This window comes from Benincasa hispida, chromosome 7 (assembly GCF_009727055.1).
Source record: "Benincasa hispida cultivar B227 chromosome 7, ASM972705v1, whole genome shotgun sequence".
Lineage (NCBI taxonomy): Eukaryota > Viridiplantae > Streptophyta > Magnoliopsida > Cucurbitales > Cucurbitaceae > Benincasa > Benincasa hispida.
In genome coordinates, this window is record NC_052355.1 from 15,986,540 (window position 1) to 16,007,599 (window position 21,060).

A 21,060-nucleotide genomic window follows, 5' to 3' on the forward strand; every position below is an offset into this window, starting at 1 on the left:
TTGAGCGTTGTTAACTTGGTTTTATGAGCATGCGTGAGCGATGTGAGGTTTTAAAACATGTTTATCACATAGACATCGTAGGTTAAATCCAAGTATAAAAGTTATATTTGGAAAATCACCTAGACTTAGCATGTTTATTAGCTGAAATATACCTAAGTAAATATTTACCCAAAAAAATAGAACACTTCAGTGGGAGATTAATAACATATACGATATGTTATTCTTAGCTTTTATGTCCCTAAGAGTTCACACCGTGAGATTCATGCTCAGATTTGTGTCACCCTGGGAGTGACCTCCATTCAGAAAGTGTTTGCATGGGATAGCAAGGTGAATAGGGGAAGTAGTTCATAGTAAGTGGGCGAAGGATGTGTGCCAACGTATCCTGTGGTCTTTTCAATTAGTTTGGACCGTGAGATTCCTATATTACGTCTGCTTGTCATTTTTAGGCGGCATAAGGTAGTCGTTTTGCGGCGGTTATCCCCTGGAAGGGTTGTAAAATGGGATTCAGAACTTAAACTCCAAAAATGAATAGGATTTCTTAGATCTATTCCCAACCTTGACTTTCTAATTTGGTAGCATCTAATTCACCTTTCCAGGTAGGTTTCCAGGTAGAGGTGTTCCGTTTCCGTCGGTTTAAGTACCCCAGCCTAGACAAAACCCGCCTTAGACAAAAGGTCCCTTATAGATAGATTTAATACAAATTTAATATTTTATGCCAATCAATTTAATCCTATTAAACCGATTCAAAAGATTAAAATTTAGGTATCTAATCGTATTAGAACATTGAACTTAGGTCTATATATCACACCTCGCCCCAAGCCCGCACTCTTGAGCCTGCACTCCTGAGCCCGAAGAGAGGTGTGAGGGACTGTAGATACCACCCTTTTATGATACCAAGTTGTCACACCCCGCCCCGAGCTTGCACTCTTGAGCCCGAAGAGAGGCATGAGGGACCATAGATACCACCCTTTTGTGATACCTACTGCCCATCTGAACCTCTTTACTATACTTAGTAAACTTTAGGTCAAGGAGATAACAACAACTGATATAAGTAGGCCCATTTTATTATAACAATATAACATTTATACAACTCCAAGACTTAACTACAAAGTTTACAACAAGTGTAAAACCCTCCGGAAGTGTAACTATGGCATGTGGCAGACCTTGACCTTAGCAGCACCCTGGAACTCCTCACCTTTTGCTACCTGGGAAGAAAAACATGAAATAAAAAAATGAGCTTCACAAAGCTCAGTGAGTGGTAAGCAACTTCTAGAGTTTATTTCAACTCATAACTAACAAGCATATCATAAATACGAGATTATAATCAAACCTCGGCCTTGAACGAGTCTGGTCTCAATTTCTATCTACAGGCACGATAGATAGCTAAACTGATAACTAATTAGAATGAGTATGCTGTCTACCTAGACACACGGTAGATAGTTAACTGTTCTAAACTTAAACGCTTATTCTTCTGCATTTCTCCGATGTCTCCTATGTGCACATAGCTCCCCATGCATGGGCTCAGAAGCTAGGCCCATCAGCCTTTTGACCATTCCATACGAGGATCCTCCCATAGGCTCAGGAGCTAGACCTCTCGATCCCCTGACCATCCCGTGAGGTTTTTCTTTCGGGCTCAGGAACTAGGTCTATTGACCCCCTGACCATCCCGATCACATAATCTCATTCTCATGCTAGGTACTCATTCATAAAATAAGCATATACAATTTACCCTAAAATATATGCTTTAAAACTTAAAGGAAAGTACCACTCACCTTGATCGTTTAGGAACCTCTCTTTAGAAGTTCCTTGGTCATCTTGGGCTCCCTTTTGAACCCTATGATCCAGATTTAAATTAAAGCTCAGATTACTTATAGTTATAGGCTTTATCTTGAGTTCCTTCCTTCTACAAACATGCTCTAAAATATCTCAGGAAGCTTACCTCAAAATCTTAGCTCATTACTCTTCGTGGTTTGGCCGTAATCTTCGAAACATCAAGATTGGCCCAAGCTTACCTGACAGCTCGACCCTTCTGTATTTTTCTCATCCTACAGCCCGATTCCTTGGAGCTTCTTCTCCGGAAGCCCTATCCTGAAAACTAGGCTCTCATAGATTTCAGGTGGCTTTGGAATTACTCCAAACGCACGAGTATTTTGGGAGAACTTCTTGTCCCAATTTGATACTACTTCCTTTCCTTTCTGTCCGACAACATCTCCCCTCTTGGAACCTCTTGACCAACACATGGTCTTGCTATCAATGCATAGTCTCCTCCCAATATACTCTTCTTTATGTCCTTTGAAGAGAATTTTAGTTCTCATCTGAAGTCTTTGGCCCTATTTATAGGCTTCAAAGATTTCTCTAAGGCCGACACCTTCTACTTGGCCACATGTCCAAGTATCTTTTCCTTACACTATTACCGCAATCTTGCATCAGCGCAAGCCAAGGTGTCTTGCTCCCCTTTTACCAACACATAGCCCTCAACTTTGAATGTCTTCTTATGTATCCACCTCATTGGCTTAAGGTCTAAGATTTCCTCCTAACAAGCCACATGTCCGAATGACGTCCTTGAATGCGTCCATCCTTCATATGCATTCATCCTTCATGTGCGTCCATCCAACCACACATACGCCCATCCAATTGCCGCAACCTTCCTATGTCCGGACACCACCAATCGGCACATGCATCCATTCAATCTTCTCTTGTGCATCTAATTGACGCAACTTGTTCACATATGGTAGATGCTCGCAAGGCTCATCTTTGGCCGCATATCCTTCTCTTTCGCATGGCTTACCTTTGCTCTATGTGCTCAACTAGGATAATGACCAACACTCTTTCAACGCATACTACTAGCTTTTCCTATGCGTCCACATGCCTTCGAATGTCCAACGCATAGCACATATCCAACGCATAGCACATTACCGACGTATAGCAATCTTTGGGTCGACTTGGTTTTCAACTCAACACCTCAAAGTATAACTCACCATCGCCTAGGTTCTTGCTAACGCATCCCTTATGACCAACGCAGCCAACCTCATGAACCTTGTTACCGCAAGCCTTAGCAACGCAAGGAAAAATCACCATGCGCCCACCTTAGTTCGTTCCATTGCCTAGCTCATACTTTAGTAAGGCCGTCGCATCCTTCGTATCCATCACATCCATCGCCGCCTGCCATCGCATACTACCAACGCATTCCTTCAGCCGCATACACGCATACCATAGGCCGCATGACCGCATGCCCTCGGCCCCACACTCTCACGTAGCAAGGCCGCCGCATGCCACCAATGCATAGCACTGCTGCATGACATCAACGTATAGCGCCGCCGCATGTCATCAACGTATAACACTGCCGCATGTCATCAACGTATAGCACCGCCGCATGTCATCAATACATAGCATCGCCACATGTCATCAACGCATAGCACCGCCGTGTGATACCAACACATAGTGCTGCTGTATACCATCGATGCATACCTCTATCTCCGCATGCCATCCATCGCCGCATGCTACCAATGCAATCCTTCGGTCGCAACCCATCGGCCGCATACTCTCGCGTAGCAACATCGCATGTCCTCGGCCGCATCGTAGTACCACCACAACCATCACATCCATCGCAACCAGCTCACCACATGCGTTCTTCTAACCTCTTGAGACAGTGGCTGCCGCATGCATTGTTCTTGGCCATACTTCAGCCTCTCTCCATGCCCAAGTAACCTCTCAATACATCATGGCCAACGCATTAACGCATTGTCCAACACTTAGTCATTTTTCTCCTTGGCTTCCAACGCATGGTTATACTTAGCCAAATTTCACTAGTTTAAGGCTTAACTCAAAGCTACTAAACAAATCTATTTAAACACTTAGAATTTTCCTTCTCTTTAACATAGAATTTAACTTTCACTTAGTTAATCCCTTTTATTTCCTGCTTAAGTAGGAAAGATGGAAATCCAGGTTTCACACTATCTCAATCCAATTTTCAAACCCTTTTAAAACATGAGTTCAACTAAGTTCGCATGCAACTCTTTCTTATCGATTTTAGTTCTAATTTCTATTATAACGCTTATAACAGAAACAAACAAAACCATCCACAACGTGAAGCAAACACATACAAGGCATTCATAACGCTTATAAACAAGCCTAAGTGTCATGCTCCATGCATTGTTCATTCATTGCTACTTTTATATAACACTTATACAACCAAGCAATGAACCAAGCAAACATGCTTCCACTCAAACGCTTATAATATAAAGATGATGCATGAATATGCTTACTACATGCATAAATATAACTCTTATATTTCATGATGCATGCACATGCTCTCTTGTAATTTCATCATGCCATATTATAACACTTATAATACATGATGCATGAATAATTGTATAACCTAAGGTGGGTTTCAAAACTATATGTCATACACTATGGCATATAAACAACATACATCCCATGTACATTAAATAAAAGTTGATGAACTAGGATAATTAGCCTCAAATCCATAAAAAACAATGCTAACTATTACAAATAGCAAAGAGTCTTCAATTCAAACAGGTGAACCAGGTCTTAAATCGTTCGGTCGAAGTCCACGTTTCCTTGATCGTGTACCAACTCCATGTGATTGCCTATACAAAAAAGTAAACTCTTTACTCAATTGTTTACCAATGCTTTTTGAGCTAAACGATCGTGTACCTTTACTACGCGATGAAGCATGAGGTACGCGATTGTGCAATGCGCAACGTGCAACACAAGCCTTTAAACGATCATTTAAATGACAACAATGTGGTGAAGCATAATCTTTTAAACGACCGTTGAGCAAGCACGAGGTATCGCATACCGGATGATCGTGTAGTCAGTGACTATGCGATGAAGCATGCTAAATACACGATTGTTTAGTGCGCGTACCTTTTATTAAACGATGAGCATCAAATGCTCTATACGATCATTTACCTCCAGCGTTCACGCGATCGAGCAACCAATGCTATGCGATAGAGTAAATGCTTTACCCTATCGTTTAGCATTAGCTAAACGATCATTTAGTAAATACTACACGATTGGGCAGAACTTTTCTACACGATCGTTGAGTAAAAACTCAACTATCATTTACCTGAGGCTACAAGATACACCAAACTTTGGTATTTTTCCTTGATGAGATCCGAATCTCCATGCTTCAAAACTTCATCACGAACGACTCAAAAAACTCAAACACTTTGAATTACAGACTCGATTGCTTGTTAATTATGCCCAAAAATGTAGGGGCCCTTACAAATAAACACTTTGTAAACTTTAAGAAAACTTTAAACAGAGGCAATTAACCCATAAACATTCATCAATATCCATCCACAACCGCATTTAACACTTAAAAGCAATGCAAAAACATTAAAACCCACCACGACTGTAAAAAAAAGTTCAAAACAGAAGTGAAATTTAGAATATCAGAACAACTTGGCTCTGATACTATCACACCCCACACTAGATTACCCTCCTAACCTGGATGGAATGGTGACTGCAGCAGTCACCAACACTTTTGCTGGCACTTACTGCCTAACTTACCTTAAAATAATATTCAAACCTTGAATACATACATAATAACACAAAGCTTAACATATTTATATTACAGGGTTTCGCAACATTGCTTTTACATAAATAATACAACCTAGTGAGCCCTATCAAGAATATTAGTCACTAGACAGACACATGTGTACTAATTAATACAGGTCTTCGATTACGCTTCCTTCAACCTGTTTCTTTGAGTGGCAGAGCAGCAGCAGAAAAGTCTTTTGGGAACTGATCGCTACCTAAAAGAAAACATTTGAAAACGTGAGCTAGAAGCCCAGTGAGTGACTTAATAAAACGTAGAACTCATGCTTAAACTGAAAGCTTGAAAGCATAATACTGGAACTTAAAATATACCAAGAAAACGTGTACATAAAACCTTCTAAACCATTGTATCTGCAACCTGAATCTTAGTTGAGAATGAACATTCACTGCTCTAATTCCCATCGTCAAGCCATGGCCAGGTGAGACCTCTACTTCGACCTGTTCGCGTTAAACTATGGCTAGAAGAGATCCCTACGTCGATCTCTTTAAATATAACGTGGCATCTCAAGCAATATCCTTAAAACATAAACGTTGATAACAACTCTTAAACATCAATAACCATCATTGTTCCTTAGTTGAGAACGAGCATACACTGCTCTAGCTCCCAACGTCTATTATCGGCCAAGAGACCCATACCTCGGCCTCTCGTTCAGACCTACCTACATACACATGGAGTTTGCTATGTACCGTCAACACCTTAGGTACATTTATTCAGATACCTTCCTTACCTTCAGTATCCCTTTTCATTATGTTTAGAAATACTAACGCATGTACTTTGGTAACCTTAGGTATTTAAAACATAGTACGTCAAGCTTCATTCAATCTTAGCTTTAACCCTAACGCATGTTTCATACTTTGTGAAATAAGTTGGCTTAAAACATATTGAACTAGCATGTAAAACCACTAGCATGCGTTAGACATGGAAAACATACTTGGAAAACTCATACATTAGTAAACATCATGCATTGATAAACATTCATAAGCATTAGAAAGATCCACCTCTCACTCTCGCTCGCTCCCATTCTCGCTTCCTCTTGCTCTCTCTCGCTTTTGCTCACTCTTGCTCCCTCTCGCTCTTGCTCACTCTCGCTCTTGAGCTGCCTGCTTAATCTTCCTAAGCAGCTGTCTGCTTATGCCTAGATTCTCTGTTACAAATTCAAAAATTCATAACTCAAAATCCAGCCCTCTTTTGAAGAAACCTCCTTCTATATACATGTTTAGAATTGAGTTAGCAACATTAACTTAACATTTCAGCTTAAAATTCCTCGTATTTTAATCTGGAGATTCGAAAATTCATCATTGGCCCAAATTCAAACAACTGCCTACTTGTTCAACAATTTCTGGTTCAACATTCAAAATTATATAACTCGATTTCCAGGCCTCATCTTAAAAATTTTCATTCTACAAAGTTGTTTATAAATGAGATAACAATATTACCTCAAACTTTTAGCTCAAAACGCTTCGTAATTCATCTTGGAGCTTCAATTCTTCACTGATGGCCTAGATTCACCCAAGAAATGAACCCTTCGTCTTTATTTTGCCCCTCCGGCTTTATTCCGGCGAGTTTTCCTTCCAGCAGCCCAGCCACAGAAAATAGACACACAGAGCTTTCGAATGCCACTAGAATTACACAAATAGCCTAAGTAGTCTGTCCAAAACGACCCAATGAATTTGACCTTCTTGCTTATATTATCGCCCAAAATCCAGCATGAACCCTCCTTGTGCCACCTGGCCCACTGTTGGTGATGAAGGGCTAGGATTTAGCAAATTTCCTTTTGTAACTTCACTCGCAATATTACTTCAGCACTCTTCTCATTAGATGGCATGGTCTCATTCATATGCTTATTATGAATTCCATCTTCTATCCTTCCTGAGACATGGCATTATTTAGCTCATTAGAAGACATCACATTACTTAAAGTAATTGGGGTTCGGGTTTTACAGATACCAATTAAAGGAAATCAAACATGAGGATTTTCATGGGTAGCAGAAGGATCATTCTAAATTCCATTCGAAATTGAACATAAATAATTACAGTCACAAAACAGAAACTAACAGGTCATGCACAACAAAAATTACAGCATGCTTTCAAAGAATATCAAGGGATAGAGTATGCATACCTTTGAAGAAACATTCTTCAAACTCCCTCGATCAATCTACAAACGTCCATAGCAACACAGTCCTTGAACGCAATGATCGATGCAACACGATCACCAGCACGAACACAACGATCACGAATCCAATGCACTCAAACAGCTCCTCAAAACCAATCAAGTTGAGTGAGGACACCACCACAATGGTTACCTTGGTATTCTCAGTGTGAGAATTCAGAAGTTGTGGGCTCTGTATGAACTTGGTTTGAGGAAGAGACTAGAGGACAATGATCGTGTAGATGATCGAGCAAGTGGGAGATTGGAAGCTGTCTATCGTATAGATGAATGCTTGATCGTGTACTACATTGCAGCCTATCATATAGACAAAGCCACACGATCGTTTAGCTACGATTAGCTGAATGAACTATCGTATAGTCAAACTACATGATCGTTTAGTCTCTACACACTATCGCTTAGTGAAACATTTTCACTTGATAGCCTTGTCCGTGAGAAACTTTCCAAATCAAGCAACTCCCAATTTTAGGAAAACCTTTTTTCTTTTATCTCACGGTTACCATAAAGCCACCAATAACCTTCCACTCAATTGGTTATTAGAGAACAAGAGCTAATTATCAAATAATTAATATTATTGTAAATAAATATGATAACCAACTTACCATATTATATTTATAACCTATAGTTTTAATATTCATCTCATGAAACATACAAACCATAGTTCTTTTTCTATTTTATGGTACTTAATGTAAATCATATTTACATTAATCCTCCTCTTGATGTATCTCATACATCACACCAATTATATCATATATAATTGAATTTTCTCTTGTTAATTTGAACACTTCAAACTAACTCCAAGAACTGATTCTTGGCTTGAATTCATCGAGTTACCAAGGGGACCTTATGGACCTGTAGCTTGAAGCTCCAACGGTACGTGAATAACTGACTATACTCTTTAGTCACAAGATCCATTGTCCGTTAACTGCCAGGCATTCCACTAAAGACCTACAACTACACTCTTTGCACTACAGATATATTTATGTGTTCATATCAACCAATCAACAGTGTGATAACCCTTTACAAGTCGATCGTAAGTACAGCTGGGCCAATTTACCATTTCCCCCCCGTAGTTACATCTAACTCCTTAAGTACCACTGATTCCTCTAATGAACATAAGTCATAGTCCTATTTAGCCCTGTCTCTTATACACATCTAGATGTGTATAAGAGACAGCCTCTAATGACTAATAAGTCATAATCCTACTATGACTAGGTTCTTTCTTCCAAAGAAAGGGTGTGGCCACTATGATCAAGACCCAAAATCAGCCCTAGGGAGCAATATATCTACTTACCCCTGCTTTGGGGAAGGAGTGAATTCCATCTTTATGTAACTGAGTTCCCAGCTCCCTGATCAGACAAATCCCCAAAAAGGTAGGCTTGTTGAGTTGGCAATCTTGCCACTCTCACCCATACTAAAAGGATCGCCCTCAAAGGCAGGAGTTCCCAAAACATTCAGGATTGAGATCATGTCACCTATGGTCGTTAAAGTGAGATGTAAGTCTCAAGTATCAACGATGTTATATAAAGAGTGGAATCATCTCGTGGTCCGGTCTTATAAAAACTCTTTGTATAGGACACCCCCACTCACATGTCTCCACATGAATGGTCAGGATCAGACCATCTGTAGTAGTTCACAACACTTGTAAACCTCTACAAAGTAGGCCATATCTGTAGTGTCACCAGGATAAGGTATCCCTCCTATATCCTAATACTACAGACCTTTTAGGTTATCACTTAAGGCATGATCTACTTGTATATCTTATATACATGCTTAAGTTTACATACAATAACCATGGATCCCTATTTATTGGATATGAGTAAATGCAAATAAAATAACTCTAATTTTATTCATAACAATGTGTACAATGTTTACAAACTACGAAACTCCGAGAGAATTAGGACAGCAATCCCAACAAAATTAACTATGGCTTTCGAATTATGATTATCGCTTAATTTAAATTTCAAATTTCAAGTGAATTTCAAATATTTTTTGAGATTTTCCATAAATCCTATAATGGAGTTGATATTGCTCTAGAGGGAATTATTTCATAAGAGAATCCAAAAATAAATTGACACACATTGTCGCTCACAAAATTTCATTATACTTTATCTTTAAAGTTATAGTGAAATTGGGTGAGACATTTTCTTTTATTTAAACTTACCAATTTTTATGTATTCAAGATAATTGGCTAAGATAATTCTATCAAGGCTAAGGTACTTAAGTTGACCATAAGGGAACACGTCTTCTTCGAAATTGTTTAACTAGTCAATTCTCATAAGTTTTCATTTATTAATTTTCATTACAATTTTGGATGATAGAATGAAACATATTTTTAAAACGGGTTTTGTAGGCTACTAATGCCTTCACTACACTCAATGACCCCAAACCTATCTATGGAAAAGTAGACCATTTTTAATTTCAATTTTTTTTTTAAATGGGTAACCAATCACACCTTAAAATGTTTGGTGGTGACTCCAAACCTTTCACCTTGAAAGAGACCCTTAGGGAGGGACGTCGGCCACTCCGCATCGCGAGAACGTTGTGACAGCTTGACGATTCCATTGGGGATGTTAGAGGGTCTGTTACATTTTTATTTCCATTATCTTTTATTTAATTTGATTTTATTTAGCTATTTATTTAGTTTCTTCTCAAATATTTTCTTTGTTAATTATTTTTAATGGATTATCATTATTTATTTCTTATTTATTTTCTTGGTAAAACTATTTTGTTTGTGCTTTGTTTTTTTTCTTTTATTGTTTGCTAATTTATTGATTGTTTTTATTTATTTATTTTTCATAAATACATGGTTTTCGTAATCATCTTATATATTGTCATGCATTTCACACACCTTCACTGGCCTCCTACCTGAGCTATACGTTTTAGGATTAGATTTGGAGGCTGAGTAGTGCGACCTTCGTGGAACTTGGTTCTCGTGCAGGCGCATGAAAATCTCCACTTAAGCCAACTATGCTACGAAAGTAGTTGGAAGGCTTAGAGACTGTATTTCCCTTTAGGTGTGATAAAATTTAACCTCGCATTGATGCATACATTTAAGAATTTGGCTTGTTCATGAATTTAATTGAGATGTTATTTCGGTTTTTTTAGGGTTGAGTTTCCTTTATATTTTGTCTATACTTTGTTTATATTTGTGGTCCTATTAGTTAAAATGTATTTTTTTTCCTAGTATTGTCATGCATACCACACACACATTCACAAGCCTTATATCCGGGCTATACCTTTTAGGATTAGATTCGGAGGCTGAGTAGTGTGACCTTCGTGGAACCTAGTTCTCGTGCGGGTACATGAAAATCTCCACTAAAGTCGGCCATGCTGTGAAAACAGTTGGACGGTTTGGGAACCAAATTTCCTTTAGGTTTTGTTAAATGTCAACCTCATATTTGTTTAGAATTCGATCTTAAAAGTGGTCTTTATTTTTCAAAATAAGTGATTTGAAAATGTTTAAATTTTGGCCATAGATTAAAAAATGAGTTCAATAAAAACGCCACCTTTAGTACCAACCTAACAAGAATTGAGCATAGAAAATCATTCTAGAGTACATCAGTGGTCATGGGAATTTTTTTTATCATCTAGCAAGACAACAAAGGTTAGAGATGTTAGTTTTCTGAAAAATCAGTTGGATGCTTTGAAGCTAGCATGGGAAGGTTTAACCATAGCCGGGGAGGAAAGATTTACCAATAAATATGGTTAGATAGCCCAACTTCTTTATGTGCAATTTAACGTTCTCCAACTATTGAAGAATACCAGTCACCTTCTAAGAACACCATCACAGGTGAAGTAGAAGTATATTCCTATACTAGGTCGCTTAATATGAAAGGGCGTTGTTAGCATTCTTAGGAAAAGTTCATACAAATGAAATTGAAAAACATGTGAAGACGAAATGGATGAGTATGTGCTTGCCTATAAAATACATACTTTCCCTTCAACAAAGATTTACAAATGAGGACAAGGGATTATCATTGCTGGCTTTAGGTATCTTCAATGTAATCTTATTCTCGAAGGTAAAAGGATATGTCAAAGAACGAGTGGTCAAGTTGTTTTTGAAGATAGAGGAAGGAGTAGATCCTATCATACCGATATTGGCTGAGACATTTCGATCATTGAACCATTGCAGGATGGAAAAGGCTGAAAAAGTTATCGGTTGCGCTCCATTGCTGTATGTTTGGATTCCAAGTCATGTGAAGTGCCCATTGAAATTTAAGTGTCCTCAAGTCAGATTTTTTAAAATCATGGAACAAACTCCAAAATCCTATTTTGGAGTTTGTACAATCAGGTTGGAAGTCAACATTTCCAGAAGAAAACATTTGGAAAGATTTCTTTGCTGAGTTGAAAATAGAGGATGTGGTATAGAAGGCTCCGTTGATGTCCATCTGAGCAATGATGTACAAATGTGGCGAGTTTCGTAATTTATCTCTCTTAGGCCCATGGGAATGTATATCCTACGCTCCTTTGATGATGTTACGTCAAATGTGGATACGCCAATTCATCCTTACAACACATGAGCTCAATAACTCGGAATTTGCATACAATAAAGAATTTTGTGAAGACAAGATTCATCAGATTGTAAAGGCTTGGAATAAAATTAGTAAAATTCAAAGCGGTAAATTCCATGATGACACCACAAAAGATTACAAGATGTGGCATTTGAATAAAGTGAAGATTATGGATGCATCTCCATCTACCAGCATTAAAATACATCCTCAAGAAGAAGTAATGATTCCTAAGCAAGCAACAGAATATGAATTACATGAGGAGGAATTAAAGAGGATGAATGGATTATTAGTTCAGGACGAACGATTAAAGATTGAAGTGAATCAATGCTTATTACGTAACACTACACTCGAAAAAAGAACTATGCAAGTCAAAAGATAGTGTCAAAAAGCAGAGGAATTTAGAAAGAGAATTGTCGGCATTGGATACAGAAGCTCATGATTTGAATAGAAAAAAGCATCAATTAAGGAAGGATAAGGAAACCGCACAAAAAACTCTAAAGTCTCAAGATAATCAATTTTCACAATTACATTTTGATATATCCTTGCTCCATGAATTAGTAAAGAATTGGAGAAAGGAGTTGATCTAAGAAACAAAGAAATTTTAGATTTAGAAGAAAAGAACAAGGCATTGCACCAAACAATCGATATAAGAGAAGGACAACTATGTGAAATAACAAGGAAAACATGACCTCGAGGGAATCCATTTAGTCCCTCAACATTCGACTTACCAAATATTAGGATGTTGCTGAAGGGTTAATGCAAGATCATACGCATTTAAAAAGACATTATGATGGATTACGAGAAGATTACAAGCTTTTGAGATGTGATAATGCGACTTTGTGCAACAAGATGAAATATGTGCTTACAGAAATCGGGAAACTTACAAAGAAATTAGACGACTTGGCAGAAGAAGCATGTGTCATGATATTGATCCTCGCACCCACACAACCAAACGGCAAAAACATGCTCAAATTCTTAGGAAAGTTGCGTACTAAATTAGAATATTGGGGCTGATTTTATTGATCTTTTTCTTTAATTGACTTTTTTTCACTTTCTTTTTTAAATTGATTTTATTTATTCATTTAATCGAGTATTTTCCTATATTGCTTTCAAATTTTGTCAGGCATGTCATTATATTCGTTTCTTTTTTATTTTCCTAAATAAAAAAAACAGAAAGATAAGATAGCTCAATCACCACAAATCAATCGCACTCACGTTACTCTGTACCAATTAAGAAAAATGGAGGAACACAATGCATAAATGGAAAAAACCAAGAAAGATATCGAGGAATTAAAAGAAAAGATGGACCATGATGTTCAATGGAGCCTCCAATGAATTAGGACATGGAATAGGTGCCATTTTAACGTCACTAGAAGGAAAGTTATTCCCTTTTACAATGAAGCTAAAATTTGATTGTACTCATAATATAGCTGAATACGAAGCATGCTCTATGGGTATTCAGGCAGCACTAGATATGAAAGTCAATGAGCTTCAAGTTTCAGGAGATTCCATGTTGGTGATTCACAAGTTAAGAGAAGAATGGGAGACAAGAGACGTTAAACTTTTCCCATATAAGAAGTTAATAGTGGAATTATCCGAGAAGTTTGATAAAATCACTTTTGATTATCTACCAAGGGAAAATAATCAGATAGCGGATGCTCTAGCCATGCTGGGAGTGTTGTTCAATTTAGATCTCAATCAAGATGTCCAACCTCTCAACATTGGAAAGAAAGATGCACCGACCATGTGCAGGACCATTGAAGAGGAACCTGATGGTAAATCATGGTATTATGACATTAAAAAGTACATCAAATATAGAGAGTTCCTAAAAAAATGACAAGCGCACATGCAAAAAGCTAGCAATGAAGTTCATCTTGAATGGAGAGGTACTTTACAAAAGAAACCACGACATGGCGCTCTTAAGATGTGTAGATGAGACAGAGGCAAATAAGATCATGAAAGAAATCACGAAGGAGTTTGCAGAACCCATGCAAATGGACACATGATGCCTAGACAAGTATTGAGAGCTATCTATTATTGGTTAAAAATGAAAGCAGATTGCATAAAGCATGTGAGGGAGTGTCAGAAATGTCAGATATATGAAGATAAAGAACATGCACCTGTCTCTCAGTTAAATGTCATGATAGCTCCCTGGCCTTTTTCCATGTGCGGGATGGATGTGATAGGCTCTACTTAACCTAAAGCCTCAAATGAGCACCGTTTTTTTTGTAGCAATTGATTATTTTACCAAGTGGGTGGAAACAGTGTCTTATTGAGAGGTGACGAAGACAATGGTGACTAAATTCATAAAAAAAAGGAGATAATATGTCGTTATGGTCTTCCTGAAACTATAATGTCTGATAACGCCCAAAATTTGAACAACAAATCAATAAGGATCTGTGTGAATAGTTCAAGATCAAGTGTCTTAACTCGACCCCCTGCAGGGCAAAAATTAATGGGGCAGTAGAAACTGCTAACAAGAATATTAAAAGAATTTTGCAAAAGATGATAGTGACATACAAGGATTGGCATGGAATGCTTCCCTTCGCACTACATGGATATCATACATTGGTTTAGACTTCAATTGGGGCAACACCATTTTATCTAGTCTACGACATGGAGGCTATTCTTCCCATTGAGGTAGAAATTTCGTTGTTATGAGTTCTTATGGAAGTTAATTTAAAAGATGCAGAGTGGGTCTAAAATCGCAATGAACAATTGAATTTCGTGGAAGAAAAAAGATTAACAACATTATGTAGAGGTCAGCTTTATCAAAGAAAGATGGCGAGAGCTTATGACAAGAAAGTATGCCTCAAAGTTTTCAGAGAAGGAGATCTAGTTTTAAGGCGAATTCTCCCATTTCAGAAGGACCACCGAGGAAAATGGACTCCCAATTACTAAGGACCATACGTAGTAGAAAAGGCATTTTCTAAAGGAGCCCTAATCTTGACAAATATGGATGGTAATAGACTGCTTAATCTAGTGACTTCAGATCATATGCGAAAGTACCAGGCTTAAATTTCAGAAGTCTTAGCAAACTTTTGGCGAGTATATAAGAGGACTGCATTTCTTTTTCATTCTCATTTTTCAACTTTGATGTATATTTTCAACTTTGATCCTAATAAGATGCTCTTTATGAAGTATATTGTCGTTTTCTTCTTCTCTAAATCGAGAGTGTTGGCATTACCTTTACAATAGCAGAAATAAATAATTACATTGATAATCAAAACAATTGTGGTAGCTTACTATTTCGAAAAAAGCGTTAAAACATCAGGAAGTTGAAATTGAGGCAAAGCCAATTTATTTATAGTGCCACAAGGGTAATGTTGTGAAGATTAAGCTGCTTGATTCAGTTTATGTTTCTGGAGAAGTGCAAAGTAAAGATGGTGATTGAGCTATCGTATGTTTTATAATAAGAAGTAATATAAACTTATTCATTACTATTCTACGATATTGAATGTTACACTCACCTCATGTCACACCCCGCCCCGAGCCCATACTCCTGAGCCCGAGGAGAGGCATGATATTTACTAATGTCGCTTTTACTATCCTACTAGTTTCCTTTTGTAACCTTATTTACATACAGTAGCGGAAAAATCTTACATGCTTCATTTAGAAACTAGTTTACAAATACAAGATACATTTACATGAAAGACACTGTTCCGACTACCAATCTCATTTAGTAGTATTTCTAGACTTGTGGCAGACCTTGACTAATGTCACAACCTGGGCTCTTCTGCTACCTGCGAGAGAAACACAGAAAACAAACCATGAGCTTTACAAAGCTCAGTGAGTGGTATTACAAGTACAAGTCTTATACAAATCACAAGCATTATCACGAGGTTCCAATGCAAACCTCCACCATACCATGAAGCTTTTCACAAACCTACCTACACACACCGTAGATAGTTAACATTTCATATCTAAAAATATCAACCTATGTGCACATGGTCCTCCCTTTCATGGGCTCAGAAGCTAGGCCCGTCGGCCCTTTGACCATCCCATTCAAGTTTTTTCTATCCCACGGGCTCAGGAACTAGACTCCTCGGTCCCCTGACCATCCTGTAAGGATTTATTTTGGGCTCAGGTTCTAGGTTCACAGACCCTCTAACCATCCCAACGTCATACTCACCTCATAATATAAACTATAGCATATCAGTTCTAATTATGCTTAAAAGATTAAAAGAAGAAACCACTCACAGTGACTTGTTAAGATCTTTCTTCCCAGTTCACCCGGTTTCTCTTATTTCTTCACTGGCCCCTATTTCAGGTTTAACTTTAAGTTTAGATTACTCACTCTTTCGGGCCTTATCTCAAGACATTCCCTTCTTCAAAAAAAAGTGTGAAAATGTCTTAACTATATTACCTTAAAGTTTCTCCTTGAAATTCCTTGGCGAAGGTTCAGAGTCTCAAGTTTACTCCCCCTGGCCCGACTGTTTTCTCAGGAACTTTCGCCAAGGAATTTCAAGGCGAAACTTTAAGGTAATATATTAAGACATTTTCACACATTTTTGAAGAAGGGAATGTCTTGAGATAAGGTCAAAAGAGTGAGTAATCTAAACTTAAAGTTAAACCTGAAATAGGGTCCAGCGAAGGAATAAGGGAAACCAGGTGAACTGGGAAGAAAGATCTCAACAGGTCACTGTGAGTGGTTTCTTCTTTTACTCTTTTAAGCATATTTAGAACTGATGTGCTATAGTTTATATTATGAGGTGAGTATGACGTTGGGATGGTCAGGGGGTCTGTGAACCTAGAACCTAGAACCTGAGCCCAAAATAAATCCTTATAGGATGGTCAGGGGACCAAGGAGCTTAGTTCCTGAGCCTGTGGGACGGAAAAACCTTGAATGGGATGGTCAGAGGGCCGACAAGCCTAGCTTCTGAGCCCATGAAAGGGAGGACTATGTGCGCATAGGTTGATATTTTTAGATATGAAATGTTAACTATCTACCGTGTGTGTAAGTAGGTTTGTGAAAAGCTTCATGGTATGGTGGAGGTTTGCATTGGAACCTCGTGATAATGCTTGTGATTTGTATAAGACTTGTACTTGTGATACCACTCACTGAGCTTTGTAAAGCTCATGGTTTGTTTTCTGTGTTTCTCTCGCAGGTAGCAGAAGAGCCCAGGTTGCGACGTTGGTCAAGGTCTTCCACAAGTCTAGAAATAGTACTAAATGAGATTGGTAGTCGGGGTAGTGTCTTTCATGTAAATGTATCTTGTATTTGTAAACTAGTTTCTAAATGAAGCATGTAAGATTTTTCCCCTGCTATATGTAAATAAGGTTACAAAAGGAAACTAGTAGGATAGTAAAAGTGGCATTAGTAAATATCATGTCTCTCCTCAGGCTCAGGAGTGCGGGCTCGGGGTAGGGTGTGACATCTCATGCATTCAAGCATTTGACATCAATAAATGCATTTCCAGTTGCTGTTTTTGGTTAAATCAAACCTTGTTACTTAGTCGAGATTGAAGCCTGGTCGAGTCAGGTCCATTTGCTATTCATATTTGAACCTTTCAAGATTGGAGTTCGAAGCTTGATCAAGTCAGTTTCTTTTACCTTATTGTTGGTTAAATCAAACCTTATTACTTAGTCGAGGTCGAAGCCTAGTCGAGTTAGGTCCATTTTCTATTCATATTTGTTAATTTGAACCCAATTCAAGATTGGAATTCGAAGCCCGGTCAAGTCAGATCCGTTTATATTTACTTTTGGTTAAATCGAACCTTGCTTAAGGTTGAAGCCTGGTCAAGTCAGGTTTGTTTTCTTTTCATATTTGTTAAATCGAATTTAATTTATGATAGAATTCAAAGCCTGTTCAAGTCAGGTCTACTCACGTTCATCAAACTAAACTATATTTGGTTGTCTTCCACCAGATTTCCATCATGCCAATTTAAACCTTTGCTTTCCCAATACTTTGTCTTTTCCTTTATCTACCCTTTTCAATCCTTGAAAGATAAACAAAGGGGGAAAAACTGTAGACACTGTATTTGGTCCATCTGTCAATTATTATTATTATATCCATTACCATTATCATTATTATTACTATTCTTATTATTATCATTATCTTTTTTATTTCCCATCCTAATGTTTTTTTTTTTTTTTTTTAATTTTTACTTTTTTTTTTTTTTAGGTACCTTTGATTTAGTATGCTCTCATTTATTAATTTAGTCTTTAATTATTTTTATTCTTATTCATATTATAATTTATTTATTTATTATATCATTATTTGACCCGATCTCCAACCCTCTTCCTCCCCAACATTCTTCTCTTCCTCTTTTCTCTCATTCCCCATTTTGAATCCCCATAAAAAGCTCAACTTCAAGAGTAGAATTTTCCTATAAATTGAACACACACAGGTGGGATGAGGGGAGGGAAACCAAAAAAAGAAAGTTTGAGTAAGAAGGGATAGAGATTAAGAAAAATTTGGGGTTTTGGGCATTTGGGAGGGTAGAGAGTGGAAATAATAAAAAAAAAAAATTGACAGACTAGAGTGAGTTATGACGATTGTGCACGATTCCAGTGAAGCTCCATTGACACTTAAGGTAAAGAAATAAGAGAAGATGGAAGGGAGAGGAACCCATTAAAGAAGGAAGAGGTTGAAGAAGAAGAGAAAAGAAGAAAAAAAATCGTGGAAGAAAGAAAGATAAAGGGGGGAGGAGATTGGTAAAGTTAAAAGTGGGCCCCACTTTCTATTTTGTATTAGTTAATTTATTTGTTTAATAAATAAAGTGGGCCCCATTTTAATTCTATATTTATTATTATTATTTATTTATTTGTTTAATAAGTGGTGGGCCCACTTTATTTTATAATATATTTTATTTATTTAATAAAATGGAAAATTATTTCAAATGATAAAATTCTTGAAAATATTTACAAGATATAGCAAAATTTTAGAACTATCAATGATAGACACTAATAAACATTGATAGACTTCTATCAGTGTCTATCAATGTCACTGATAGATACAGATAGAAGTCTGTCAGTGTCTATCAGCGTCTATCTTTGGTAGTTCTAAAATTTTACTATATTTTCTAAATTTTTTGGTTCGTTTTTCTATATTTGATAACAACTCTAATAAAATTGGTGGACCCCACTTTAGTTTTTTATTTCTAAAAAAATTATTTGGTTTTTACTATCACCGTTATGGTTTTCTACTTTTTTTTTTTTCAATTTTATTTTTCCCTTTTCATTCTCACTTTTCATCCTTCTTCTTTTATATTTATTGCTATTTTTATTATATTTACCTCTTAACTCTTTCAAAATATTTCATGGATTTCTCTTATTTTATTTTTACTTTTTTTAGTTGTTTTAAAAGTCTTTAATTCCTTAGGATACATTTTAGGATTTCATAAATTAATTTTGAGATAATTTGATGTTAAATAATGTTAAACAAGATTCAGTTGCAAATTTCTAAGTATAGGATTTCAATTTAGAAATTTTCTTAAGACATTTAAACACTTTATACTTTGCTAAACTTGCTCTCAAATTTAAATTTTTTATTTGGAATTACTAAATATGGCATTATTCAATCTTCAATTTAAAATTGAGATTTCCTAATAGTATTTAAATTTTCTTGAATTTTAAAATCTTAAACACAAATCTTCAATAGATTATAGTTTAGATTGACAAAATGAATTTTAACTTTGGTTGAGAGTATGTTTCATTAAGTATTTCTTAATTTGGACATGACATAAAATTTTCTTCAAATTTTAACCTTTGGTTGTGTTGAATTTCTAAATAAAATCCAAATTAACTATGGCTTTTGAATTATGATTATAGTTTAATTTAATTTTCAAATTTCAAGTGAATTTCAAATATTTTCTGAGATTTTCCATAAATCCTATGACGGACTTGATATTGCTCTAGAGGGAAATATTTCATAAGAGGATCCAAATATAAATTGACACACATTTTTGCTCACAAAATTCCACTATACTTTATCTTTAAAGTTATACTGAAATTGGGTGAAGACATTTCCTTTTATTTAAACTTACAAATTTTTATGTCTTCAACATAATTGGCTATGTTAATAATGTTGTCATGGATGAGGTACTTAAGTTGAGTGTAAGGGAACACCTCTACCTGGGAATTTTTTATCTAGTCAATTCTCGTAAGTTTTCATTTTATTAATTTTCATTACAATTTTGAATGATAGAATAATACGTCTTTTTAAAAACGGGTGTTGTAGGGTGCTAATACCTTCCTTACACTCAATGACCACCGAACCTATCTTTGGAAATACCTTCCCTACACTCAATGACCATCGAACCTATCTTTGGAAAAGTAAACCATTTTCATTTTCAATTTTTTTTTAAATTGGTGACCAATCACACCTTAAAATGATTGGTGGCAACTCCAAACCTTTCATCTTGAAAGAGACCCTTAGGGAGGGATGTCGACTGCTCCGCGTCGCAATGACTTTGCGACAGACGTAAAGGTAGTTTATGTCACATTAGAATTTGGGGATGCCCAACACATGTTTTTGTGCAAAACCCAAAGAAATTGGAACATCATTTAAAAGTATTCCTATTTGTAGGCTAACCCAAAGAGACAAAAGGTGATGTATTCTATGATTCTCAAGAAAATAAATTATATGTATTGACAAATGCAACCTTTTGAGAGGAAGATCATATAAAGAATCATCAACTTCGCAGTAAACTAGTATTAAATGAAATGTCCACAAAAGCTACAGACAAATCAAAAAGTGTTGTTGAGCAAGCTGGTCTTTCAACAAGAGTTGTTGATAAAACTTGTACTTCACATCTTTCTCAAGAGTTGAGAGTGCCTCGACGTAGTGTG

At 36.7% G+C, this 21,060-nt stretch overlaps 1 protein-coding gene across 1 annotated transcript; it reads left to right on the forward strand.

Moving 5' to 3' along the window:
* The first annotated feature begins 13,576 nt into the window (after window positions 1–13,576).
* LOC120080994 lies at window positions 13,577–14,104 on the forward strand. The gene has a single exon (XM_039035678.1). The coding sequence runs from the start codon at window positions 13,577–13,579 to the stop codon at window positions 14,102–14,104; it is 528 nt and encodes a 175-aa protein (XP_038891606.1).
* The last annotated feature ends 6,956 nt before the right edge of the window (window positions 14,105–21,060 follow it).

Bases quoted from the DNA above. Each gene is read 5' to 3' on its own strand.
- LOC120080994 (XM_039035678.1), top strand. From the start codon at position 13,577: ATGATGTTCAATGGAGCCTCCAATGAATTAGGACATGGAATAGGTGCC.